Here is a 26,887-nt window from a genome sequence, read left to right on the forward strand (position 1 = left end):
GTCTTGCATTGCAGGCTGCATTGGTATATTTTATGCAGTCGTGTTTTTGGTGGTTGTTAATGGTTTAGAACTGTTAAACTAAATGTGCATTATTGGTCTTCTTCCAGGCAGCCTGTAGGGCAGTAGAGCAGGCCCAGAGTCAGAATATTACCAGACTTAATATTCGTTCAGACAGTGAGTTCACTATAAAAGGTGAGATATATCAAGTACTTGAGTTAAGCTGTCATTGTTGTGACTAATCTTTAAACTTAAAACTCTTTAAAATATTTGAAAGCATACAAGAATGTGAGGGTCATATCAACAATTGCAAGAATATCTTAAAGTGGAACTAAACCTAATTTGTAAGCTTGTGAGCAGGCAGCTCTTGCAGAATAGATATGTAGTGGATTTCCAGGGGATAACTGATCTTGCAGGTACCTGGAGCAAGCTTTAGAGGTAAACCTCCAAAAACAAGACAAAGGCATATTGAGCTAGTATGAATGTCCTGCTGTGCCACCCACACTCTGCTCAAACGGCCAACATCTGTCACTGGAGTTACTTCTGGGTTTACGGGCTCCGACACTGATTCGCCAGCGCCACAATGACTTCACTCCCGTGCATGCACAAGGGTGCCGCCGGTCACGGCACGGGTACTGAGGAAACTGCACGAGCGGGGCGTTTCTTCAGTGCGCATGTGAATATCTCAACTTCAAGTTCAGGAGATATTTGCAGTACCTACAGGTAGGCCTTATTATAGGCTTTCCTGTACTTACAAATGGTGTAACAGTTTACAACCTTGTTAATTGAAGGAGGCTATAGAGTTTTGGAGAACTGGAAAAATAGCTAAATGCAGGGAGCATAATACACAGCATGTATTTGCTAAAGCCATCCATGGATGGTTGGAATCTTGGCTGGTTCAGCAAGAACCAGCCCAGATTCAAACAGTGTATGGGCAGGCTGATTGATTTTTAACTTTGGTACAGCCAGCATGTCAGATTTTTCTACATAAGGTTACTGCTAGCAAAAATGGCAGCTTGCAATAACCATCGTATTCTGCTGGCTGGAAATGCTTGCTGTGCCCCCATTGGCAGAATACAATAGCACAGCGGGAGGCATCCCCCCTATCAAAACATACTCTGATGTGGGGGGGGGGGGGGATACAGCAATATTCTTAAACCCATGGTTGGGTTTAATAATTTTCTGGCTAGCTGTCTACCTTAGAGAAGACTTTCTAAGCTAAACAATCAGCATGCCTAGACATGCCCAACCTATCCTTCACAGAATATGATCTCCTCCTGTCTTCATTGCCTAATTTTGCCCAGCAGCTTCTGGGAGATAGGGGGCAGGCTTTGGAAGTATGTTAAATTACAATGCTAGGTGCTGCAGATTTTTTAGTGTATAACCACGTGTCCATGGCGTGGAACACGCCTAGCTGCTGTGAATGGCTGAGGGAGCTGGGGAAGAATGTGAGAGAAATGAGGTATAAATGAACTTTTGTTAAAAAAAAAAAAAAAAAAAATAATTTATTGCGGAAGAGCAGGCAAGTACAAAATGTGTAGGTACAGAGGTTGGCAAATACATTCAAATAACGGGATAAAATGGTACGTGTATAAATCTCTCATATTACCTTTTAACAAAGTAAAAATAAACAATGAACTGAGTAAGATTTAAGGGAACCCGAAAAAATAAGGGGGAAATGTAAGATAATGTTTGTAAAATTCTCATTACTGGTACAATAATGTGTGGAGCCATCAACCTATCTGGTCATTGGGAACAGATAGGAGGTCTCCATGCTTGGCGCCTATTTGATAAGTTGACCAACTTCCCCATTTTTACGGTCGAAAATGTGCATGGTGTCCAGGAGAGTGTGATGCACCCTTTCCATTAATCTGGATTCCATGCGAAGGAGCACCTGTGACCATGGCACCGAGGGGGCGTCACTAGTTAAAGGCAATGGCCTATTGGCTAGCACTGAAAAGTGTATGTGCCAGCTTTTGCTGAGGGAGAGACCCCTGGGAGGTCAGCAAATAGAATGCACAGTGCGGCGGCATTTGCTGGCAATGAGTCCTAATTGGTGTCACGACGCATTGGTGGCGCTGCAGAAAACTGCAGATGTCTGTAATCGCGGCCGAAATCGGGACTGACAGGCAGGAGTGAAATTCTGCGGGTTCAGCTGAACTCGCACAGCTTCACTCCCGCAGCCCAGTGTGAACCTGGGCTGAAGGTGGCAGCATAACATTTGCATTAACACTTTTGTCCTGTGATGTACTCAAGAAAAGGATTTTACAGGTAAACCAAAATTCCTAATTTTGACAAACCTCAGTCTGGCCACTTGTCTGCTTGCAATTCAAGTCTGTCAAGCCCCCCAGATAGAAAAACATAGAATATCCAGGCTCAAACTAGCCCCCCAGATAGGTATTCAACATGGGCTCCCATTTTTTTTCTCTTCCGTTCATGGACGGACACAGCAGCATATTGACCTTGGGGTATTATCCTCCTAGGAGATTGACTAGGCAGAAAAACAGCATGTTAAACACTCCACACAGTACCTCCCTGGGGGCGGTTCCCCCTGGTACATACCCCCACTCTCTGCTCTGCAGCCTGTTTTTTTTCTGCCTAGCAAAGGAGAATGACATGGCTCCTCTGGGCCTCTGTGGTCTGGTCCATGACATGCTCCGTTGCTCCAGGGGTGACCAGTGAGCTATATGCTCCAGGGCACACATATGACCGGGCTCTGTCCGTGTCAGTGTGCTGGGCCGACAGCCATGCCATAACTGCGCGGACGTTGGTTCTGTCCGGGATGCCTTCAGCCGGTGGTTGCAGGATGGGTAAGTAGCAGTCCCTTCGCTTTGGCAGGGTAATGCGGCTGGGGAGGTCGATTAAGGGTCCGCCCTGCTTTCCTTTCTCCCTTCCTCTCCCTCCTTTCCCCACGTTCTGGGTGGGGGGGACCGCCTGGAGGGCTCCATCCAGTGGCTGGGGGCTGTCTGCTTCCGGGGGGTGCTGTTTTGCTGCCGTGTTTGTGTGGGGGGGACCTGTTTTTGCTGCTCTGTGTGGTTTCTTTTTACCCTCGCGGCCACCATTTTGGCGGCGCCTTTATTGGAGATCGACGGCCATTTTCCTGTAGCCCACATGCTCTGCATGTCTGGCCATTTTGGAATGTCTTTGCCTCTAGTGGCTGGAAAATCAACGCAAACGGTTCCATTACACTTCTGAGGGATGGTACCAGGCCTGGTCGGGTGGTGAGTCCTCTGGGGGGGGTCCCGTGTTCTCTGCTGCGGCCGGGAGGGTGGCCTGTGGGTCTTGCCTTGCATTCAAAGGGTGGGTCAGCATGGCGTCCGAACCAGATTTTGCTTCCCCCATGCCGGTGTTAACCCTTAGTGCCCCTGTACCTGCGGCCTCTGTTGCTATGACGGCAGTCCTAGAGGTCTTTGTTGCCAGGATGGAAGCGGCGTGTGGCCAGAGGGGGGGGGGGTAAAAAGTGCCCCCTCCCCAGCCTTCTTCTGGGGATGCCTCTGACACGTAATCGGGCCCAGCTACTGCTCTCGGCCCTGGTTCCGAGGTGTCAGAGGATGCAGTCCCAGTCCACACGGACAGTGAGGATGACTCTGCATCAGGGTCGGCGCATGATAGGGCGCTAGTTGGAGCTCTTATCACTGCGGTGCAGGATATCAGAAAATGGTGGAGACATCAGATCTCGGTCCCTTTTGGGTTCCGCAAGCCGGTCCGCACTGCAAAAGTGTTTCCTTGTGTTCCTTATCTGGAAACGTTTTTGTACAAGGAATGAGATCGGCCGCCAAAGTTTTTTTTTTTTTTTTTTCTGTTCCAAAATGCTTTGCGGTCCGTTATCCTTGTGAGGAGGATTTCCTGAAGAAATGGACCTCTTCTCCGTCAGTGGACTCCCCTGTGTCCAGACTGAACAAAGCTACCATGTTACCTGTGGAGGGGGCTCCCGCTTTCAAGGACCCAGCAGATAGGAGAGCTGAGGCTGTGGCCCGCTCCATGTTCATGGTGGTGGGGTCAGCGATGAGACCGGTCTTGGTCGGGGCTCTAATGTCTGACACTGAACGGGCAAAGTTGTTGCTTTAGTAGTTGAGGGGGAGCAACAAGCCCCCCTGACTGTGTGGCGCTGGCCAACCAGTTGGTGCAGGGCCTAAAATTTGTCTGAGTCAGCCCTGGATACGCTTCCCTTGCTCTCCAGGGCCTCGGCCTACGTGGTGGTGTTGCGCCGCCTTACAGTATCTGGCTGAAGTGTTGGTCCGCGGGACCAGTCTTCTAAGAAGGCCTTGGTGGACTTGCCCTTTAAGGGTGAAAGGCTTTTTGGGGCTTCTCTAGATGACATTCTAAAAGATGCCACGGGAGGTAAGAGCACTCTGCTCCCACAATCTGGTAAAGGGGAAAAAGCCTTGCTGTAGGCAGGGGCCCTCCTTTACCGCCCCCAAGGGTTTTTCCGTCCACCCGGGACTGCAGGTTAACGTTCCCAGGGCACTGAATGGCAGAAGCGTCCCTGGTTCCGCAAGCCTGCGGAAATACCTGCTTCCGCATGAAGGTCTGCCCCCGCCCGTCTCTGGGGTGGGGGGCCGGCTTCGCAAATTCACGGCTCGGTGGATATCTCCTTTCCGACCGGTGGGTTTGCAAAGTGGTTTCCTCAGAGTACAAGTTTCTCCCTGTTCTCCCAAGTGTCTGTCCGCCAAACAGATTTTTTTTTCCCTTCCAACCTCCAGCTTTCTCCGGGTCGTCGGAAGGCCCTGTTTGGGGCTGTTCAGGATCTGCTGATCATGGGTGATCGTGCCGGTTCCCTTACTGGAACTGTTTCAGGTTTCAGGGGTTTTACTCCGATCTGTTTGTAGTCCCCAAGAAGGAAGGGGTCCGTCCAATCCTGGGTCTCAAGGCCCTCAACTGTTTTGTCAAAGTGCAAAAGTTCAGGATGGAGTCGTTTCGCTCTGTAGTAGTGGCACTCCATCAAGGGGATTTCCTGGCGTCCTTGGATATCAAGGACGCGTACTTGCATATCCCCATATGCGCAAAGCACCAGAGATTTCTGTGCTTTGTGGTCGGGGAGGACCATTTTCAATTTGTGGCCCTCCCTTTTGGCCTGGCTTCAGCGCCAAGGGTTTTCACCAAGGTGCTCGCTCCGATTCTGGCCCTGCTGAGGCAGCGTGGGATCGCTATTGTAGGATACCTGGACGACCTTCTTCTGAGAGCTTCTTCAAGCTCAGAGTTGAGGAAGATGTGTATCACCTGCCAGACCCTCCGGTAATTCGGTTGGCTGCTAAATGTTCAGAAGTCGGTGTTGGTGCCGTCTCAGCGCCTGGAATACCTGGGCTTGGTCCTGGATTCCTCGGAGGCGAGAGTTTTTATAACCAACGGAGAAACTGACACTGCTAGCTGCGGTGCAGCGGTTGGAGACCCAAAAATGGTCATCTCTTCGCTTATGCATGCGAGTTCTGGGTCTCATGGTGGCCTCCTTCGAGGCGGTTCCGTATGCTTAATTTCACACTCACACTCGCATTGGGACAAGCGCCCTAGTGTGGTGGCTGACTTCTCCGGTGCTTCGGGCCGGGAGGTCGTTCCTCCCATGCCATTGGACGGTGGTCACGACGGATGCCAGTCTCTCCGGCTGGGGGGGGAGTCTGGGGTGTTCAGTCAGCCCAGGGGTGCTGGAATCGGGAAGAATCCCAACTGCTGATCAATGTCCTGGAACTCCGGGCTATCAGGCTGTGCCTCTCCAAGTGGTCTCTGAGACTACAGGGCCGCCCAGTCAGGATTCAGTCAGACAACGCCACGGCAGTGACTTATGTCAATCAGGGGGGCACAAGGAGCTCGGCTGCCGTGGCGGAGGTCGCTCACATCCTCCGGTGGGCCGAAGAGAACGTTCCAGCTCTGTCGGCCGTGTACAGAACTGGCAGGCGGACTACCTAAGTCGCCAAACGCTAGACTAAGGAGAATGGTCGCTACATGTGTTTCAGAGTCTGTGTCTGAAATGGGCACTCCAGACGTGGATCTCCTGGCATCACGACTCAATCGGAAGGTGTCGAGGTTCTTGGCCAGGTCAAAAGACCCGTGGGCGGACGCGTTGGTGGCGCTGTGGGGTCACTATCGTCTAATCTACGCCTTCCCTTCTCTGAAGCTGCTTCCTCGTCTGCTCCGCAGAGTGGAAGCCGAGGGGATACCAACAATCCTAATTGCTCCGAATTGGCTTTGCCATCCCTGGTACGCAGATCTCGTATGCAGGTCTGGTGGCAGATGTTCCGTGGTGCCTGCCACTGCGAGAGGATCTTCTGTCGCAGGTACTCTTTCATCCTGCTTTAGTCGTGGCTTTAACGGCGTGGCTATTGAAAGCCAGGTGCTGAGGGACCGAGGTCTGTCTGATTCGATCTCTACCACGCTGCGGGCGTGGAAGTCTACTTCCCGGAAGATACCATCGTACGTGGAAGGCTTGCATCTCTGTGGGAGTTGATCAGGCTCTGGCATCAAGTACGATTTTAAGGGGCAGATTTCGGCCTTGGCTGTTTTCTTTCAGCGACCCTTGGTGGCGCACTCTCTGGTGCGGATGTTTGTGCAGGGGGTTTGGCATGTGGCCCCTCCTGTGCATCCTCCACCGTCTCCGTGGGACTTGAATTTAGTCCTCTCGGTGCTTCAAAAGCCTCCGTTTGAGGGCATTAGGGAGATCCCTTTATTGACTTTCCCAGAAGGTGTTTTTTTTCTGGTGGCAATTACATCGGTCAGACAGGTTTTTTGAATTGGCGGCCTTGTCTTGCAAGGCTCCTTACTTGGTCATCCACCGGGATGGGTGCTGCGTCCGCAGCCGTTGTTCCTTCCTAAGGTTGTTTCGGCCTTTCACATTAATGAGGACATTGTTCTCCCATCCTTGTGTCCTCGGCCGGCGAACACAAGAGGCTGCATTGCATTCCTTTGACTTGGGTACACCCGTAGGGCTCGAAACCATCTGCTACGGCTCCGTTTCGGAAGTCTGATTCACTGTTCGTGTCGGTGACTGGTCCGAAGAAGGGTCTGGCGGTCTCATCTGCCACCCTTTCTTGGTGCCTTTTTGGGCTTTCCGCCATCAAGCGTCTGTTTTACAGATGTGTAAGGCAGCGACTTGGTCGTCAGTCCACACCTTCTCAAAGTTTTACTAGGTGGATGTGAGTGCATCTTCAGATGCCTTTCGGCCACAAGGTTTTGCAGGCGGCTGTTTAAGGTTGAAGTTCCTCTGTTGAGCTCTGGTTTGTTTGGGGTGAAGTTGGTTTGCTGTGTTTTTCCCACCCCTCGATTTTTTTTATTTTTATTTATTTTTATTTTATTTTTTACACTGTTCGGGGACGTCCCTAAGGTCAAGATGCTGCTGTGTCCGTCCATGAACGGAAGAGAAAATAGTTTTTTTGTACTCACCGTAAAATCCATTTCTCTGAGTTCATGGACAGACACAGCACCCACCCCCTCCTTTGTTTGTACTGCTTAACGAACTGAGGCTGTAGAGCAGAGAGTGGGGGATGTACCAGGGGTAACAGTCTCCTGGGAGGTACTGTACTGTGTGGAGTTTTTAACATAACATGCTGTTTTTCTGCCTAGTCAATCTCCTAGAAAGATAATACCCAAGGTCAATATACTGCTGTCCATGAACTGGATTTTACGGTGAGTACAACATCCTATTTTTTTTTTAGTTTTTTTCATCCATCTGCGGATCGGGTGGACACTGACAGACGAGACGGTCCGTGTTCATCTGACCCCCCCCCCCCCCCCATAGAGAGGAGAACGGAGAAAAGACAGGGCGGTCCCTGCACAGTGTGCGGGGACCGCCCTGTCATCCGCTGGCTCAGCTGGGATCAACGGAGCAATCCCCCCCTGAGCAAGCAGAGGTTCACGGGGCGGATCATTACTGATCTGCCCCATGTGAAATGGGCCCTAGTGGTTGTAAACTTCAGACATGAAATATGAACAAAGCTTATCCCTCTATTGTGTACTTCAATTAAGAGCACTAAGTGCAATTTGTCTGCTTTGTTCCTATCTGCATGAGTCACCTCTGACTTTTTTGACACCAAAAGAAAAATGTTGACGGGAGAGACCTCCAGCAGAGGGGAGGGGATGTATCTCCTCCCTCTAATCCAGTGGGTCTAAACCTTCTAGTGCCGTGACCCCTTGATATAATTTCCCAAGCTGTGGGGACTCCTAACAGTAAAATTATTTTGTAGCGTGGGTTGTCTGCACCCAAGGCAAGACAAGTAATTTGTGCCCCTAACCCATGGACATTTAGCGCTCCCTGAGTCCCTTGCACTCATATGGTATTAAATCCCATTATGCTACATTTTAGGATGTACCACATTTTCTCTGTGTTCTCCTTTCTTTCCCTTTTATCTCTCTATCCTAATTTTTTTCCCCATCACTCTCTCTCTGGCCATCTTTCTTGTTTAATGGCAACTATAATCACAGGTAGTGTTACTCACTGTCTCACTTTGTGGTGTCCCGCAGCAGTGACACCTATGCCAAAATCAGGAGATGGAGTCTCCTCCACCCCCCTTACATCATTCTTTACCAGTCAGCTGACCTCTAGTCTCTGTGAAGAGGCTGAGTGGGTGGCCACAGGCTCCGAGAACAGCCCTGCTGGGCGGCTGCAGAAAGGCTGGGAGAGTGGTGCAGGCTTCAGGAACAGCCCAGGATTAGGTGACCCCTGGCAAATCGTCATTTGACCCCCGACCCCCAGGTTGAGAACCACTGCTCTAATCGGCTCTCTGGGCTCTGCAATGTGTTATTTCAGCTCTCCACCCCCTCAAAGCCTATATTATTATACGCAGGGCTTTACAACTTGAGAGTAGAGTACAAATACAATTCACTTTAAAGTAGGAATCAGATCAGAGGGCCCTGCTCGTTGGAACTTTCATTTTAAGAGGGAGGGAATCTGCACTTTGAACAGATTTAGAGAAGATTAGTTAGACAGGTACAACTTGTGTAGGAGGATTGGTTTCATCTGTGTATTTGAGGGTAGTACTTCACTGGGTTTACAAGGATTTACAACCACGGGGTATTTGAGGAAGTGAAGCAAAATCTGTACAAGGCCTCATGTGGCTTTATTCATTGTAGGTGCGACTGAATGGATGCCTAGATGGAAGCAAAATGGCTGGACAACTTACAATGGTGGGGATGTCGTCAATAAGGAGGACTTTCAGAAATTGGACAAGCTCTGTAAAAAAGTTGATGTCACATGGGTAAGATTTTCAAGATAGTGTTTAAAAAAAATAAAAATAAAGCCGCTTGTGTGAATAACTGCTTAATAACAACATGGGGGACAAAGTATAGTGAGGTGTTTTTTCTTGTTGGTGGTGGAGGTGGTAACTCCCAAAGAAGCATATGCTCAGTGATCAAGCCTTAACGCATGGGTTCTCAACCTTTTGGCCCTCCAGCTGTTGCAGAACTAAAAGTTGATGAGTTATAAGCATGACTCCGAAAGACAGGTGAGATGGGACTTGTAGTTCCTCAACAGAGGGCCACAGGTTGAGCACCCATTCCTTAAAGGTTTTTTAATTCTGCCTCTGAGACTAATGGTGAAAGGAAGGGTTTGTGTTCCTTACTAGAGGTAGACCGATATATCGGCTGATATGTGGCCGTTTTTGATGGGCATCGGCCGATTATCAAAATTAGGCTGATATTTTACACTGTGCAATGACAGTCTAACCATTCCTAAATGACTGTGTACATATAAGTGTATCACAATGGGCTGGACAGGATGTTACAAGTCAAAATAAACACAAATGGATATGAAAGTTTAAAGTGGTGGGATAACCTCCCATAGGACCAATAAGCAGAAACGTCCCGCTGTGCGACTATGCTGAAGCATGTGAGATGAGTCGCATCATTTCAGAAGTTTTAAGAGCTCACTGGTAAATCCACCATTCAATCCAGAGATAGCCAAGACATGTAAGAAATGGATACTCTTACCAGACGTGTTGGACACTCGCCAGCGGCGGTATGTCAGACAAGCATGAACGAAATCCTCAGGCTGATGACAACAGTGGAAGTGTTGACACTTTAGGGATATCGTTGTGGTTCCACGTTTTTGGGTCTTGTGTGTCCAAGATAAGGTAAGCAGCAATGGAAACTCTTCACTCTTCTAGTTAATCCCAATGGGAGGTAAAAAAGCATTTATTGGCGTAGATAAACATTAAAAGTACAAATCCTTGTGAAAAGGCGAGTACAGGTGACCACAAAAGATATATAGCAGAGCGTGGTGAACAAGTAGCTGTAGTAGCTATGTACCCGACATGTTTCGAGCGATGGCTCTTCGACTGGGGCATAAACCTACTGACCTACACCACGCCATTAATATACTCTGCACAAACAATTGCAACAATCATACCATAACAATTGCGTACCAAATTAGTAACAGCTGTTATTGAAAACAACCATTCCAAACATCTAGCCAATCATAATGGAAGAGTGCAATATACACCTCCCATCCTCAGCCAGGATTAACCACTCTCTGTAGTGCAAACCATTGCATGCATCAATCGGAGATAGCCATTCAGCGATACGAGGAACGTCTGCGTCATCACGCTCACCCGCGATGATGCAAGAACGCTATATTCCCTCAAGGCGTCTGCGTTCTAAACTGGACAACGGCCGAATGCTCCAAGGAAATGCGCAGGATATGCCACTACGTCATCACGCTGGCGCCCCGTGATGTCATTACGCCATGCTCCATGGATAGTTGCGTTCCAAACACTAAAACCACCGGGTGTCAACAGATCATGGCCAGCCCAGGGTAAGAGGCAATCCAAACGTGAAAATGGTGGTATCATATGGTATGAATAATTAACACATAGTATATGCATGCTATCAGGTGATGCATTAAGCATCTATGTACATAAAAAAGAAGGGGGAAACGATGTATATAAAAAATAAATCGATACAATTTAAAATCATTCTACCTAAATACTGATACTAGAAACCACATGTGAATGGCACCATGACCAAAAATGTAAGTACATGATAATGGTAAAAGCACCCGCATCATAACTCATCAGCATATGGCATAAAAAAATTATTTGTTAAGATAAAAGGGATTACACTAGAAAGAATGTGCTTAAATCGTTGGAAAAAGCATAAAACTAACAAAGCCCATAGGAATATATCCTATGCCTTATTGAACGCATTGATATCCCATTCGATGTTTAACCCATAGGGGGAAAAACACTGAAGCTGATATATCCAGTACATTTCTATCTGGGAGACTCCTCTAACACTTGATTCTCCCCTCCAATGGGGGGTTCATTTACCAATCACCTGAAAGCTGGTACCCTTTGGATCTTTCTGATGGCAGTATAAGTAGTGCCTCGGCACACTATGGTTAGTCTTGCCTTTTTTTTTATACTTCTAATGTGTTCATTAACCCTAATGGAAAAAGTTTGGATAATCCTACCGACATACTGCTTCTTGGATGGACAGGTCAGGAGATATACTACATAACGAGTGTCACATGTCACAAATTCTTTCACTTGGTAGATAGATGTTGCTGTAGAAGTGAAGCTTACTATTTTCCTGTTTGTCAGGGTATTATGTATAAATTTACGGCAAGCATAAAACCCGTTATTTCTCTTCCGTTCATAGACTGACACAGCATCCTTTGACAGTAGGGTTATATCCGCTTCCCTTTAGGAGAGTTTAGGCAGGAAAAAAAGCACTTTAAGTGTTAACACAGTCCTCAGTGCAGCTCCTCCCAGGGGGTGTGGCCCTCCGGGTATAACCCACACCCTGCTCTAGTAGCCTCAGTTTTTTTTCTGCCTAACGACAGGAGAGGCAGGCACTCTGGAGTTCCTGTACTCTGGAGATTTTTTTTCTTGCGATTTTCTCGCTTTTTATTATTTTGTTCCTGCATTTTTTAATCCTGTGATTCTTCTATCAACAGCTGACTGGGTGACAGGCTGGGTCTTGACTCTTGTAGTCCCCCAGGTTCGGCCATCGAGCGTGTGCCGGCGCTCAGCTCAGCTCTGGGTCGTCCACGACAGGCCACATTGCTCCAGAGGCGGCCGGGGAACTACATGTTCCAGGACACATATGACCGGTCTCTATGGCTTTGTCACAGTGTGTCTGGCCGACAGCCATGCCGTTAGTGAACGTTGGTTCTGTCTGGGATACCTCCAGCCGGTGGTCGCAGGACAGGTAAGTAGTGGCCCCTTGCTCAGGTAAGGTGGTATGGCTGGTGTTTTTCCTGGAGAGGTCGACTGAGGGTCCGCCCTGCTTTCCTCTCTCCCCTTCCTCTCCCTCCTTCCCCCTGACTGGGTAGCGGCTGTAAAGGGGGGCCTCCTGGGTTTTCTTTATTACTGCCGGGGCCCGTGTGTTGGGGGACTGTGTTGTTACTCTGGGGGGTGCTGCTGTGTTGTATGAGGTGATTGTTACCTCAGACGGCGGCCATCTTGGAAATCTCTTGGTCTCTTGTGACAGTTTTAGTGCTGTGAAACGCTGTGATTCTTCCCTGAGGACAGACACAGCACATCGGAGCACACCTCAGGTTGTCGGCTCTCTCTGCAGCTGGGTGGGGTGGTGAGTCCCTGGGAGGCCTCTGCTTCTATTTTTGCAGCCAGGAGGTGACCAATGGGTTGTTCTGTCTTGCAGTACACAGCAGTGGGGCAATATGGAATGTTTCTGCCCCAGCAATGCCTGAGTTATACTTTATTCCCCTGCTCCTGCCGCATCTGTTGAGGCAATGTCGGCTGTACTTGAGGCGTTTCTCGCCAGGTTTGAAGCAGCTGGTGCCCAGTAGGGGGGTACAAAGCGTCCCCTCCCTGAGCCTGCTTCTGGGGATGTCTCTGTCAATGCAGGCTTAACCCACACGGACTGTTAGGATGACTCTGCCTCAGGGTCAGTAATACTCATAAACTTGAGGATTTGGCGGGAGCACCAGATGTGCCGGTTCCGCAAGCCACCCAGCACCGCAAAAAAGTATTTCCCTGTGCTCCTTATTTGGTGAATTTGCTATGTAAGGATGGGACACGCCACAACGTTTTTGCTGTTCCTAAAAAACTTTGTCGTCCGTTATCCCTTTGAGGAGGACTTAAAACACAGCGGACCCTCCTGTGTCCAGACTGAGTAAGGCCACCACATTGCCTGTGGTGGGGGCTCCTGCTTTTACGGACCCCACTGATAGGAGAGTGGAGGCTGTGGCCTGCTCTATGTTCACAGTTGTGGGTTCGGCTGTGAGACCGGTTGTGGCCGGGTCTCTGGTGTCGCAGACACTGGCTGAACGGGCAAAGTTGTTGCTGCAGAAGCTGGAGGAGCAGGATGCTTCCGAGACCTGCTGAACAATTGGTTCAGGGTCTAACATTTGTGAGTCGGCCCTGGATACGCTTCCCTTGCTTTCCAGAGCCTCCACCTATGCGGTGGTACTACGCTGCCTTGTGTGGCTGAAATGCTTGTCTGCGGACCGATCCTCCAAGAAGGCCTTGGTGGATTTTCCCTTTAAGGGTGAGCGGCTTTTTGGGGCGTCCCTGGATGACATCATTAAGGATGCCACAGGTGGTAAGAGCACACTGCTCCCACAGTCTGGGGAGGGCAAGGAGCCTCGTCGTAGGCAAGGGCCCTCTTTTACTACCCCAAAGCGTTTTTTTTGTGTGCCCTGTGCTGCAGGAAAAAGTTTGCAAGGTGCTAAGGCGCCCGCTGCAGGGCAGAAGCACCCCTGGTTCCACAAGCCTGCTTCCGCATGAAGGTCTGCCCCCGCCCTGGTCTCCGGTGGGGGGCCGGCTTCGCGAATTTGCGGCTCGGTGGAGGTCTCTCCTCTCCAACCGTTGGGTTTGCGAAGTAGTTTCCTCGGGGTACAAGATAGTTTCTCTCTTGTCCACCAAACAGATTTTTTCCTTCCAGCCTCCAGTTTCCTCCGGTTCGCCGGCAGGCTCTGTCAGGGGCTGTCCAGGATTTTCAGGTCAGGGGAGTGATTGTGCCAGTTCCCTCGATGGAACGGTTTCAGGGGTTTTACTCCAAACTGTTTGTAGCCCCCAAAAAGGAGGGGTCTGTCCAATCCTGGACCTCAAGGCCCTCAATTGCTTTGTCAAAGTGCAAAAATTCAGGATGGAGTCGATTCGCTCGGTAATAGCAGCGCTCCATCAAGGGGATTTCATGGCATCCTTGGATATCATGGACGCATACCTGCATGTTCCCGTATGCACAAGGCACCAGAGGTTCTGCGCTTTGTGATCACGGAGGACCTCTTTCAATTTGTGGCCCTCCCATTCGGCCTGGCCTAGGCACCACGGGTTTTCACCACGGTGCTCGCTGAGACAGCGAGGGATCGCTATCGTGGGATATCTGGACGACCTTCTCCTGAGAGCTTCCTCAGAATTAGAGGACGTGTCTATCACGTGTCAGACTCTCCAAGAGTTCGGCTGGCTTCTGAATATCCAGAGGTCAGTGTTGGTTCCGTCTCTGCGTCTGGAATACCTAGGGCTAGTCCTGGATTCCGCAGACGCGAGAGTTTTTCTCCCAACGGAGAAACTTAAGACTCTGCGGTGCAGCAGTTGTTGACCCAGAAGTGGTCGTCTCTTCGATTCTGCATGAGGGTTCTGGGTCTGATGGTGGCCTCTTTCGAGGCAGTTCCTTATGCCCAATTCCACACCAGGGAACTACAGAAGGAGATTCTGTCACGTTGGGACAGGCTCCCGTCTTCTCTGGATTCCCAGATTCAGTTGAGTCAACTGGTCAATTCTTCCCTGGTGTGGTGGCTGACGTCTCCGGTGCTTCGGGCCGGGAAGTCATTTCTGCCATGTCACTGGACAGTGGTCGCGACGGATGCCAGCCTCTCCGGCTGGGGGCGTTTGGGGCACCCAGTCAGCCCAGGGGCGGTGGACTCAGGAGGAGTCTCGCCTGCCGATGAATGTACTGGAGCTCCGAGCACTCCTGCTGTGCCTTGCCGGGTGGTCCCTGGAGCTGCAGGGCCGACCGGTCAGGATCCGGTCCGACAATGCCACGGCCATGGCGTAAGTCAATCATCAGGGAGGCACACGAAGCTCTGCTGTAGTGCACAACCTTCGGTGGGCCGAAAGGTCCGTTCCGGCTCTATCGGTCGTGTACATTCCGGGTGTTCAGAATTGGCAAGCCGACCACTTAAGTCGTCAATCAGTGGACCCAGGAGAATGGTCACTTCACCCGGAAGTGTTTCTGGGTCTGTGCAAAAAGTGGGGCACTCCAGACGTGGACCTTCTAGCGTCCCGTCTCAACCGGAAGGTGCCACGGTTCGTGGCCAGGTCGAAGGACCCGTGGGCGGACGCGTCAGACACGGTGGCTCCTTGGGGTCACTATCGACTGATTTACGCCTTCCCTCTGAAGCTTCTTCCTCGCCTGCTGCGCAGAGTGGAAGCCGAAGGGATTCCAACAATCCTGATCGCCCCAGACTGGACGCGCCGCTCCTGGTGCGTCTGGTGGCAGACGCCCCCTGGCGTCTACCTCTGAGAACAGATTTTCTGTCGCAGGGTCCGATCTTTCACCCTGCTTTACAGTCGCTGGCTTTAACGGCGTGGCTGTTGAGAGCCAGATACTGATGGACCGAGGCCTGTTAGGCTCGGTGGTCTCTACCATGCTGCGTGCACGGAAGTCTACCTCACGTAGGATTTACCATTGTACGTGGAAGGCCTACATCTCTGTGTGAGGAGATGAAGTGGCACCCTCGTTCATACGTGGTGTCTAGGATTCTGCTGTTTTTTACAGCGGGGAGTGGATCAGGCTCTCGCCTTGAGTACGGTTAAGAGTCAGATTTCGGCTCTGGCCGTTAACTTTCAGCGACCCTTGGCGGCTTACTCCTTGGTGCGTACGTTTGTACAGGGGGTCGGACATGTGGCTCCTCCGGTGCGCCATCCACTACCCCCATGGGACTTGAATTTAGTCCTTTCGGTGCTTCAGGATGCTCCCTTTGGGGACATCCGAAAGACCCCTTTGTTGACTCTGTCACAAAAGGTGTTTTTTTCTGGTAGCAATTACCTCGATCAGACGAGTATCTGAACTGGCGGCCTTGTCTTGCAAGGCTCCCTATTTGGTCATCCATAAGGATAAGGTGGTGCTGCGGCCGCAGCCGTCTTTTCTCCTGAAAGTGGTTTCGGCTTTTCACATTAATGAGGACATTGTTCTTCCATCCTTATGTCCTCAGCCAAAAAACCAGAAGGAGGCCACTTTACTTTCCCTGGATGTGGTTCGGGCCCTACGGGTGTACTTCTCTGCTACGGCTCCGTTCCGGAAGTCGGACTCACTGTTCGTGTCGGTGGCTGGTCCCAGAATAGGTCTGGCAGTCTCGTCGGCCACCATTTCTAGGTGGATACGACGGATTGTGCTTCAGGCCTATGCCCTGAAGGGGCGTGCGCCCCCCTTTCGGGTTACGACGCATTCGACCAGGGCGATCGGTGCCTCTTGGACTTTCCGGCATCAAGCCTCTGTGTTACAGGGGTGTAAGGCAGCAACCTGGTCGTCGATCCACACTTTTTCAAAGTTTTACAAGGTGGATGTGTGTGCATCTTCTGATGCCTCCTTCGGCCGCAGGTGTTAGTCGGCAGTTTATGGTTGGAGTTTCTCCGTTGAGCAACTCCTGCTTTGTTTGGGGTGTAACCTGGTTTGCTGTGTTATTTTCCCACCCCTCGAATTTTTTTGACACTGCTTGGGGACGTCCCTACTGTCAAAGGATGCTGTGTCCGTCTATGAACGTAAGAAAATAGGATTTTTGTACTCACCGTAAAATCCATTTCTCTGAGTTCATAGACGGACACAGCACCCACCCCTCCTTTGTTTGTACTGCTTGTTAGGAACTGAGGTTACTAGAGCAGGGTGTGGGTTATACCCGGGGGGCCACGCCCCCTGGGAGGAGCTGCACTGAGGAATGTGTTTAACACTTAAAGTGCTTTTTTTTCTGCCTAAACTCTCCTAAAGGGAAGCGGATATAACAGTACTGTCAAAGGATGCTGTGTCCGTCTATGAACTCAGAGAAATGGATTTTACGGCGAGTACAAAAATCCTATTCTGGAAAAAACGTGGGTTTGATCGGAGGGTCGGACACATTAGGAGCAAGTTTATTCCTGAGTTACATAGCTCCCCTAAAAACAACACCCGTCTTGGCAGGGAGTACTGAACTTAAAAGGGGTCATTCTGGAGTACATTCCAGTGGCGATTAAAGCGCATCTCCACCCTAAAGTGAAGTCGCGCTGATCGGCACCCTTCCCCCCCTCCGGTGTCACATTTGACACCTTTCAGGGGGGAGGGGGGTGCAGATACCTGTCTAAAGACAGGTATTTGCACCCACTTCCGGCCACACGTCACGGGCAAAAGACAGGTTTTTCCTGACTTCCCGTCTGTCCCCCGTTGTGTGCTGGGAACACTCGGCTCCCGGCACACAGCGTGTGAGCCAATCGGCGGGCGCAGCGTGACTCGCGCATGCGCCGTAGGGAACCGGGCAGTGAAGCAGGAGCGCTTCACTTCCTGGTTCCCTCACCGTGGATGGAGGGGGGAGCAGCAGGGTGACGAGCGATCGCTCGTCCTCTGCTGTGGACGCCGCTGGACTCCAGGACAGGTATAAGTGTCCTAATAAAAGTCAGCAGCTGCAGTATTTGTAGCTGCTGGCTTTTAATAATTTTTTTGGAGCGCACATCCGCTTTAAGGATTTCTTTTACTTGCTTATGCTGCACAGAATATTGAGTGGTGAATGATTACTTAACCCCTTAACGCCCGCCGCACGACTATATACGTCCACAGAATGGCACGTACAGGCAGAAGGGCGTGTATATATACGTCCTTGCCTTCTAGCGGGTGGGGGGTCCAATCGGGACCCCCCGCGGCGGGCGGATTGCCTCGGGGAGCGATCCGGGAAGACGGGGCGGCTATTCATTTATAGCCGCTCCGTCGTGATCGCTCCCCGGAGCTGAAGAACGGGGAGAGCCGTATGTAAACACGGCTTCCCCGTGCTTCACTGTGGCAGCGTATCGATCGAGTGATCCTTTTTTATAAGGGAGACTCGATCGATGACGTCAGTCCTACAGCCACACCCACCTACAGTTGTAAAAACACACTAGGTGAACCCTAACTCCTACAGCGCCCCCCTGTGGGTAACTGCAACTGTCATTTTCACAATAAACAATGCAATTTAAATGCATTTTTTGCTGTGAAAATGACAATGGTCCCAAAAATGTGTCAAAATTGTCCGTAGTGTCCGCCATAATGTTGCAGTCATGAAAAAAATCGCTGATCGCCACCAATAGTAGTAAAAAAAAAAAAATTAATAAAAATGCAATAAGACTATCCCCTATTTTGTAAACGCTATAAATTTTGCGCATACCAATCGATAAACGCTTATTGCGTTTTTTTTTTTTTTACCAAAAATAAGTAGAATACGTATCGGCCTAAACTGAGGAGAATTTTTTTTTATATATGTTTTTGGGGGATATTTATTATAGCAAAAAGTTAAAAATATTGAATTTTTTTCAAAATTGTCTCTATTTTTGTTTATAGCGCAAAAAATAAAAACCGCAGAGGTGATCAAATACCACCAAAAGAAAGCTCTATTTGTGGGGGGAAAAAGGACGCCAATTTTGTTTGGGAGCCACGTCGCACGACCGCGCAATTGTCTGTTAAAGCGACGCAGTGCCGAATCGCAAAACCTGGCCTGGGCATTTAGCTGCCTAAAGGTCCGGCGCTTAAGTGGTTAAAGGTTCACTAAAGGAAAACATTTTTTTGCTGAAATGACTGTTTACAGGGTATAGAGACATAGTTAACTGATTCCTTTTAAAAATGATTAAAAATAGATTAAATTCAATCATATAATGTACCTGCAGTTTCACTTCTGTTTTTAAACTGGTTTCATGTTTCTGTGAAGTAAAGAGACCCACAGAACAAAAACAAACAAATCCAGGGCAGTGTTTTGTTTTTAAAACAAATCTGATTGGTTCTGAGGAGTTTTAGACACACAGCTTGGACCACAGTGAGAAGCTGCCATGATATTTTTCATAAGGAGCCAGACAAGCAGGAAGTGTGGAGATCACAGCAGAATTACAGCAACTTCAAAGCAAAAACGAACAATGAGGACATGAAACCAGTACTGCAGTAAGGTAAAGGAAGCTATTTAGCTAAAAAAAAAAATCCTTTTAGTGATCCTTTAAATTTACTGTCGAGGGCACGTTTGGGTTGCTCTGAAATGATGGTGTTCCTATCAAGTTTAGAAACGCGATCAATTACGTCTTCTATAGTGGCTGGTATGTAGCCCTTTTTGACGAATCTAGATTTAAGAATGTCCGCTTTTAGGTGGATATCGGTGAGGTTGGTACAGTTTTTTCTGATGCAGAGTAGTTGGCTGTATGGTACAGATTTGAGCCATGAACTATAGTGTCAGCTGTCCATAGAAATATATCGGTTGCGATCGGTGGGCTTGAAAAAGGTTTTAGTCACCAGCCGCCGATCAACAGCCGATATATCTCCAGATCCAAAAAATGGATCATAGTATGGCTCAACTCGTAGGTCAAAATGATACCCATATCATTGTCATTCAATGTAACCATGAAATCATGTAATGACCGCGTTTCTAAACTTGATAGGAAACACCATTTTAGAGCAACCCAAAACGTGCCCTTGACAGTAAATTTAAGTGGTCATTCACCACTCAATATTCTGTGCAGCATAAGCAAATGAAAGAAATCCTTAATCGCCACTGGAATGTACTCCAGAATGACCCCCTTTAAGTTCAGTACTCCCTGCTAAGGCGGGTGTTTTTAGGGGAGATTTGTCACTCAGGAATAAACTTGCTCCTAATGTGTCCGACCCTCCAATCAAACACACGTTTTTCTCTTCCGTTCATGGACGGACACAGCAGCCTTTGACTGTAGGGTTATATCCGCTTCCTTCCAGGAGAGTTGGGCAGAAATACAGCACTTAAAGTGTTAACTTTTCTTCAGTGCAGCTCCTCCCAGGGGGCATGGTTCCCTGGGTATAACCCACACCCTGCTCTAGCAGCCTCAATTTTTCTCTGCCTAACGTCAGAGGACACGCCCTCTAAAGTCCTGTACTCTGGAGATTTTATTTTTTTTGTTTTGTTCCTGCATTTTTGGATCCTGAGATTCTCCTATCAACTGGCGACTGGGTGACAGGCTGGGTCTTGACTCTTGTAGTCCCCCCATGTTCGGTTATCGAGCGTGTGCCGGCCCTCAGCTCAGCTTTGGGTCGTCCACAACAGGCCCCATTGCTTCAGGGGCGGCTGGGGAACTTCATGTTTCAGGGCACAGATATGACCGGTCTCTATGGCCTTGTCAGTGTGTCTGGTCGACAGCCATGCCGTTAGTGGACATTGGTTCTGTCTGGAATACCTCCAGCCGGTGGTCGCAGGACGGGTAAGTATGGCCCCTTGGTAAGGTGGTATGGCTGGGATTTTCCCCTGGGAGGTCGACTGAGGGTTCACCCTGCTTTCCTCTCTCCCTTATTTCCTCTCCCTCCTTCCCCCGTTTGGGTAGCGGCTGTGAGGGGGGGCCTTCTGAGGTCTCTTTATTACCACGTCCGGTGTGTATAGCGGGGGCTGTGTGTGTTTTACATACTGGTTTGTGTGTGCTGCGCTGGGTGCTGTCACTATGGGTATTTAAACTGCGCAACGGCCGCCATTTTGCCGTGGTCGCGGTTTATATAGCTCGGCTGCCATTTTCCTGTAGTTCTATGGTGTTTTTTTCCTCATACAGGGGCCATCTTGGATTTCTATTGGCCTTGTGTGGTCGTTTTAGCGCTGCAAAAAGACCGCAAATCTTCCTGAGGTGACAGACGCAGCGCAGCCGGCTTTAGTGCACACCTCAGATCTGTCTCAGCTCACGCTGCACCGGGTGGGGTGGTGAGTTCCCTGGGGGCCTCTACCTCTGTTGTAGCAGCCAGGAGGTGACTGGTGGGTGGTTCTGCCTTGCAGTTCAAGGGTGACACAACGGTGGGGCATTATGGAGCCTGAACCGGGTACTTCTGCCCCAGCAATGCCTGAGTTAACCCTTGGTGCCCCTCCCCCTGCCACATCTGTTGAAGCAATGTCGGCTGTCCTGGAGGCATTTCTCGCCAGGTTTGAAGCGGCTAGTGGCCAGAAGGGGGGTAAAAAGCGCCCCCCTCCCTGAGCCTGCTTCTGGGGATGTCTCTGACACGGAACCAGGCCCTGCTGTTGCTTCTGCCTCTGGTTCTGTAATGTCAGATGATGCAGGCTTAACCCACGCGGACAGTGACGATGGCTCTGCTTCAGGGTCAGTCGCTGATAAGGAATTTGTTGGAGCTCTTATTTCTGCGGTGTGTGTGATACTCAAACTTGAGGATGTGGCGAAGGCACCTGATGTGCCAGTTCCTTTTGGGTTCCGCAAACCGACACGCACCGCAAGAGTGTTCCTTGTGTTCCTTATTTGGACAAATTGTTGTACAAGGAATGGGATACGCCGCAAAAGGTTTTTGCCGTTCTGAAAAACTTTGCAACCCATTATCCCTTTGAGGAGGACTTTTTAAAAAAAGGGGGGGGGGTCTCCTCCGTCTGTGGACCCTCCCGTGTCCAGATTAAGCAAGGCCACCACGTTGCCTGTGGAAGGGTCTCCTGCATTTAAGGACCCTGCTGGTAGGAGAGTGGAGGCTGTGGCCCGCTCCCTATTCACTTTAGTGTGTTCCGCAGTGAGGCTGGTTCTGGCCGGGACTCTGGTGTCAGACTTTGACCGAAAGGGCGAAGCTTCTGCTGCAGGAGCTGGAGGAACGGGATGCTTCCGAGACCTGTAAGGACCTGGCTGAACAATTGGTTCAGGGTCTGAAGTTCGTCTGTGAGTCGGTCCTGTATACGCTCCCCTTGCTTTCCAGGGCTTCCGCCTATGCAGTGGTTTTGCGCCACCTTGTGTGGCTGAAATGCTGGTCTGCGGACCAGTCCTCAAAAAAGGCCTTGGTGGATTTGCCCTTTAAGGGTGAGCGGCTTTTTGGGGCATCCCTGGATGACATCATGAAGGATGCCACAAGTGGTAAGAGCACACTGCTCCCACAATCTGGGAAGGGCAAGGAGCCTCCTTTACTGCTCCCAATCGTTTTTTGTGCGCCCAGCGCGGCAGGAAAAGGCCCAAGGTGCGGGCCAGAAGCGCACCTGGTACCGCAAGCCTGCGAAAAAGCCTGCTTCCGCATGAAGGTCTGTCCCCGCCCGTCTCTCGGGTGGGGGATCAAATTCGCGGCTCGGTGGATGTCTCTTCTTTTTGCGACCGGTGGGTTTGCGAAGTAGTTTCCTCGGGGTACAAGATAGTTTCTCTCTTGCTCACCAAACAAATTTTTTTTTTTTTTTTTTTTTTTTTTTTTTCTCCGGGTCTTCGGGATGCCCTTTTTGGGGCTGTTCGGGATCTGCTGGTGAGGGGGGTGATCATGCCGGTTCCTTTACTGGAACGGTTTCGGGGGTTTTACTCCAATCTGTGATCCCCCAAGAAGAAAGGGGTCTGTCCAATCTTGGATCTTAAGGCCCTCAACTGTTTTGTCAGAGTGCAAAAGTTCAGGATGGAGTCTTTTCGCTCTGTCGTCGCAGCGCTCCATCCGGGGGATTTCCTGGTGTCCTTGGATATCCAGGACGCATACTTGCATATCCCCATATGCGCAAAGCACCAGAGATTTCTGCGCTTTGCAGTCGGGGAGGACCACTTTCAATTTGCGGCCCTCCCTTTCGACCTGGCGCCACAGGTTTTCACCAAGGTGCTCGCCCCGATTCTGGCCCTGCTGAGGCAGGAGGGAATCGCTATTGTAGAATACCTACCTGGACGACCTTCTTCTGAGAGCTTCTTCAAGCTCAGAGTTAGAGGTTGTGTCTGCCAGACCCTCCGGGAATTCGGTTGGCTGCTAAATGTTCAGAAGTCTGTGTTTGTACCGTCTCAACGACTGGAATACCTGGGGTTGGTCCTGAATTCCTCGGAGGCGAGAGTTTTTCTTCCCAGGGAGAAACTACTGACGCTGCGGCGCAGTGGTTGACAACCCAAAAGTGGTCGTCTCTTCGCTTTTGCATGCGAGTTCTGGGTCCCATGGTGGCCTCCTTCGAGGCGGTCCCATATGCTCAATTTCACATACAAAAACAGAATATACAGGCTCAAACTTACCGACCAAATTCACCTGTCTTGCTGTGTGCGTTAGAGATTTAGTTGCACGCATTTGCATGTGTAAGCTGCAGGCCCTGTCAAGGCACTCTGTATACTGCAGTCCTAACTATAATATTGCATTTTAAGTCTCCTCAGTAGGAGCACATGACTGCTGATAGATAAGGGGCAGGTGACTGGAGGTAGCCCAGCCCTCATTAAAGGGGCAGGAGCACACTGCACACTCAGCACATTGGAAGCAAAGGTGTCAGTGTGCTGCCTGACAACAATGACATAAATACAACAAACAAGTCACTGCCCCTACCTATGACTGGTCTATACAATAAAAAGCACTGGAAAAGGGCGCATATACATACAAAAACATAAAATATCCAGGCTCAAACTTACCGACCAATCGGCAATCATGCTCAATTTCACACTTGAGTGTTAGAGGGAAATTTTTACCAAATCCGGGTGAGCCATGTGGTGGCTGTCTCCGGTTCTTCGGGCCGGGAAGTCGTTCCTCCCGTGTCATTGGACGGTGGTCACGACGGACGCTAGTCTCTCCGGCTGCGGGGGAGTGTGGGGTGTTCAGTCAGGCCAGGGGCTCTGGACTCGGGAAGAATCCCGACTGCCGATCAATGTCCTGGAACTCCGGGCGATCAGGCTGTGCCTCTCCAAATGGTCTCTAAGACTACGGGGGCGCCTGGTCAGGATTCAGTCGGACAACGCCACGGCTGTGGCTTTTGTCAATCGGGGGCACACGAAGCTCGGCTGCAGCGGCGGAATTCGCTCACATCCTCCGGTGGGCCGGACAGAACGTTCCGGCTCTGTTGGCCGTGTACATTCTGGGCGTACAGAACTGGCAGGTGGACTACCTAAGTCGCCAAGCGCTGGACCAAGGAGAATGGTCGCTACACCCGGACGTGTTTCAGAGTCTGTCTAAAATGGGGCACGCCAGACGTGGATCTCCTGGCGTCGCGACTCAATCGAAAGGTGTTGAGGTTCGTGGCCAGGTCAAAAGACCTGTGGGCGGATGCGTCAGACGCTTTGGTGGCACCGTGCGGTCACTATTGCCTAATCGATACCTTTTCCTCTTCATAAGCTTCTTCCTCGTCTACTCCAGAGTGGAAGCTGAGGGGATACCGACGATCTGAATTGCTCCAGATTGACCTTGCCTTCCCTGGTACGCAGATCTGGTGCGTCTGGTGGCTGATGTTCCTTGGCGCCTGCCACTGCAAGAGGATCTTCTGTCGCAGGGTCCTATCTTTTATCCTGCTTTACAGTCGTTGGCTTTGATGGCATGGCTATTGAAAGCCAGGTGCTGAGGGACCGAGGTCTGTCGGACTCGGTGATCTCTACCATGCTGTGGAAGTCTACTTCCAAGAAGATTTACCATCGTACGTGGAAGGTTTACATCTATGTGTGAGATGAATTGGCACCCCTGTACATATGTGATGTCCTGGATTCTGCTCTTCTTACAGCGTGGAGTGGACCAGGCACTCTCCTTAAGTATGGTTCAGGGGCAGATTTCGGCCTTGGTTGTATTCTTTCAGCGACCCTTGGCGCACTCTCTGGTGTGTAAGTTTGTGCAGGGGGTTTGGCATGTGGCCCCTCCGGTGCGTCCTACACTGCCTCCGTGGGACTTGAATTTAGTCCTCTCGGTGCTTCAGAAGCCTCCGTTTGAGAACATTAGGGGGATTCCCTTGTTGACTCTGTCCCAGAAGGTGGTTTTTCTGGTGGCGATTACATCGGTAAGACAGGTTTCTGAATTTGCAGCCTTGTCTTGCAAGGCTCCCTATTTGGCCATCCACAGGGATAAAGTGCTGCGTCCGCAGCAGTCGTTCCTGCCTAAGGTTGTTTTGGCCTTTCACATTGATGAGGACATTGTTCTTCCATCCTTGTGTCCTCGGCCGGTGAATCCAAAAGAGTTGCATTCCCTGGATGTAGTTTGAGCCCTACGGGTGTACCTGTCTGCTACGGCTCCGCTTTGGAGGTCGGATTCACTGTTCGTGTCGGTGACTGGTCCTAAGAAGTGTCTGGCGGTCTCATCAGCCACCATTTCTAGGTGGATCAGGCAGGTCGTGCTTCAGGCCTATGCTCTAAAGGGGCGGGCACCCCCCTTCCCGGTTACGGTGCATTCGACCAGGGCAATTGGTGCCTCTTGGGCTTTCTGCCATCAAGCTTCTGTTTTACAGGTGTGTAAGGCAGCGACCTGGTCGTCAGTCCACACCTTTTCAAAGGTTTACAAGGTTGATGTGAGTGCATCTTCGGATGCCTCCTTCAACCGCAAGGTTTTGCAGGCGGCTGTTTAAGGTTGTAGTTCCTCTGTTTTGTTTGGGGTGAAGTTGGTTTGCTGTTTTTCCCACCCCTCGTTTATTTTTTGACACTGCTTGGGGACGTCTCTAAGGTCAAGATGCTGCTGTTTCCGTCCATGAACGGAAGAGAAAATAGGATTTTTGTACTCGCCGTAAAATCCATTTCTGAGTTCATGGACACAGCACCCACCCCTCCTTTGTTTGTACTGCTTGTTGACAAACAGGCTGCAGATGCTGGGAGGTACTGTGTGATGTGTTTAACACTTGACATGCTATTCTGCCTAGTCAATCTCCTAGCAGGAGGATAATGCCCTAAGGTCAAGATGCTGCTGTGTCCGTCCATGAACTCTGAGAAATGGATTTTACGGGGAGTACAAAAATCCTATTTTTGCTATAGGCTGGGCGGTAACTGGTTAAAGAACTCTATGGGGCTGTACTACATGGCTAGGCGAGGGAGCCTTTTGTTGCTGGATATAAACTGAGGTCACGGCTGTCGGATATAAATAAACATCTGTGTGAAGGGAGGGATATTTCAAGCCATGGCAGAGGGGTAAGAGGATCTGTTCACTTATTTCTTTAGGCCTCATGCACGGTGTAGTGTAAATGCCAGTATTGTTTCAAAAACCTCAGGTGCGGTCAAGAAGCTGCCTATAGAAGTAAATAGCTATACTCGGGTATACGCTGGTGTGTTTTTTTTTTTTTTTTTTTTTTTTTTTTTCATATAACCTTGAGTGCATCTGCACACAGCTATTAAAGGAGTTGTAAAGTAAAAAAAAAAAAAATTCACCTTGCTTAATGCAATCTATGCAGGAAGGTGAAAAAATCTCATAATGCTGCCCCCCGAGCCCCCGTTATATTTACCTGACCCCCTCGAAAGTCCCGCGCGGTCTTGAGATCCTTTTCGCCACTCAGCCTGGCCGCTGATTGGCTAGAACGGATGGATTGAGAGAAGCGCAGCCATTGGCTGGCGCTGCTGTCACTCACATCCTGTGACGCGGCACGCAGAGGGGCGGGGCCGAGTGATACAGTGAGCGGCTATGGTATTGGGACAACCCTAGTTCACATTAAGCAGTTGCTGCAGATTTGTCGGCTGCATATCCATGATACATATCTCCTGTTCCACCACATCCCAAAAGTTCTCTGAGATCTGGAGGCCATTGCAGTACAGTGAACTCATTGTGTCATGTTCAGGAAACCATTGGTGAGATGATTTGAGCTTTGTGACATGTTGCATTATCCTGCTGGAAGTAGCCATAAAGGGGTGGATGTGGTAAGCAACAATACTTGGGTAAGCTGTGGCATTTAAAGCAGAGGTTCACCCTAACAAACATCTATTCACCATTACATCCAGCATACTTCGGATATGTAAAGTATGCCAGACTTTTTTCTTTTTCGGGGCACATACCGTTTAAAAGTTCTGTTTCACTCAGTTCGGGTTCTCTCTGCCGCGGGGAATAGGCGTTCCTAGGCAGCGGTGTAGATGATTGATGTGCTGTTATGGCGCGTCACGCTTTCCGAAAATATCCGAGCTGGACTCGGCTCTGTATGGCGCCT

The 26,887-nt window shown here is 50.0% G+C and overlaps 1 protein-coding gene across 2 annotated transcripts in view; it reads left to right on the forward strand.

The window, feature by feature from the left end:
- LOC120936380 (ribonuclease H1-like) overlaps window positions 1-26,887 on the forward strand; it is a 51,992-nt gene that overhangs the window by 6,499 nt on the left and 18,606 nt on the right. The window contains exons 5-6 of one of the 2 annotated variants that reach the window (XM_040348661.1): window positions 108-192; window positions 9,055-9,179. In XM_040348661.1, coding sequence (XP_040204595.1) covers window positions 108-192; window positions 9,055-9,179 — 210 coding nt within the window. The remainder of the gene's footprint in view (window positions 1-107; window positions 193-9,054; window positions 9,180-26,887) is intronic. The other variant, XM_040348662.1, reaches the window with a different exon arrangement.

Source organism: Rana temporaria, chromosome 4 (assembly GCF_905171775.1).
Source record: "Rana temporaria chromosome 4, aRanTem1.1, whole genome shotgun sequence".
Classification (NCBI taxonomy): domain Eukaryota; kingdom Metazoa; phylum Chordata; class Amphibia; order Anura; family Ranidae; genus Rana; species Rana temporaria.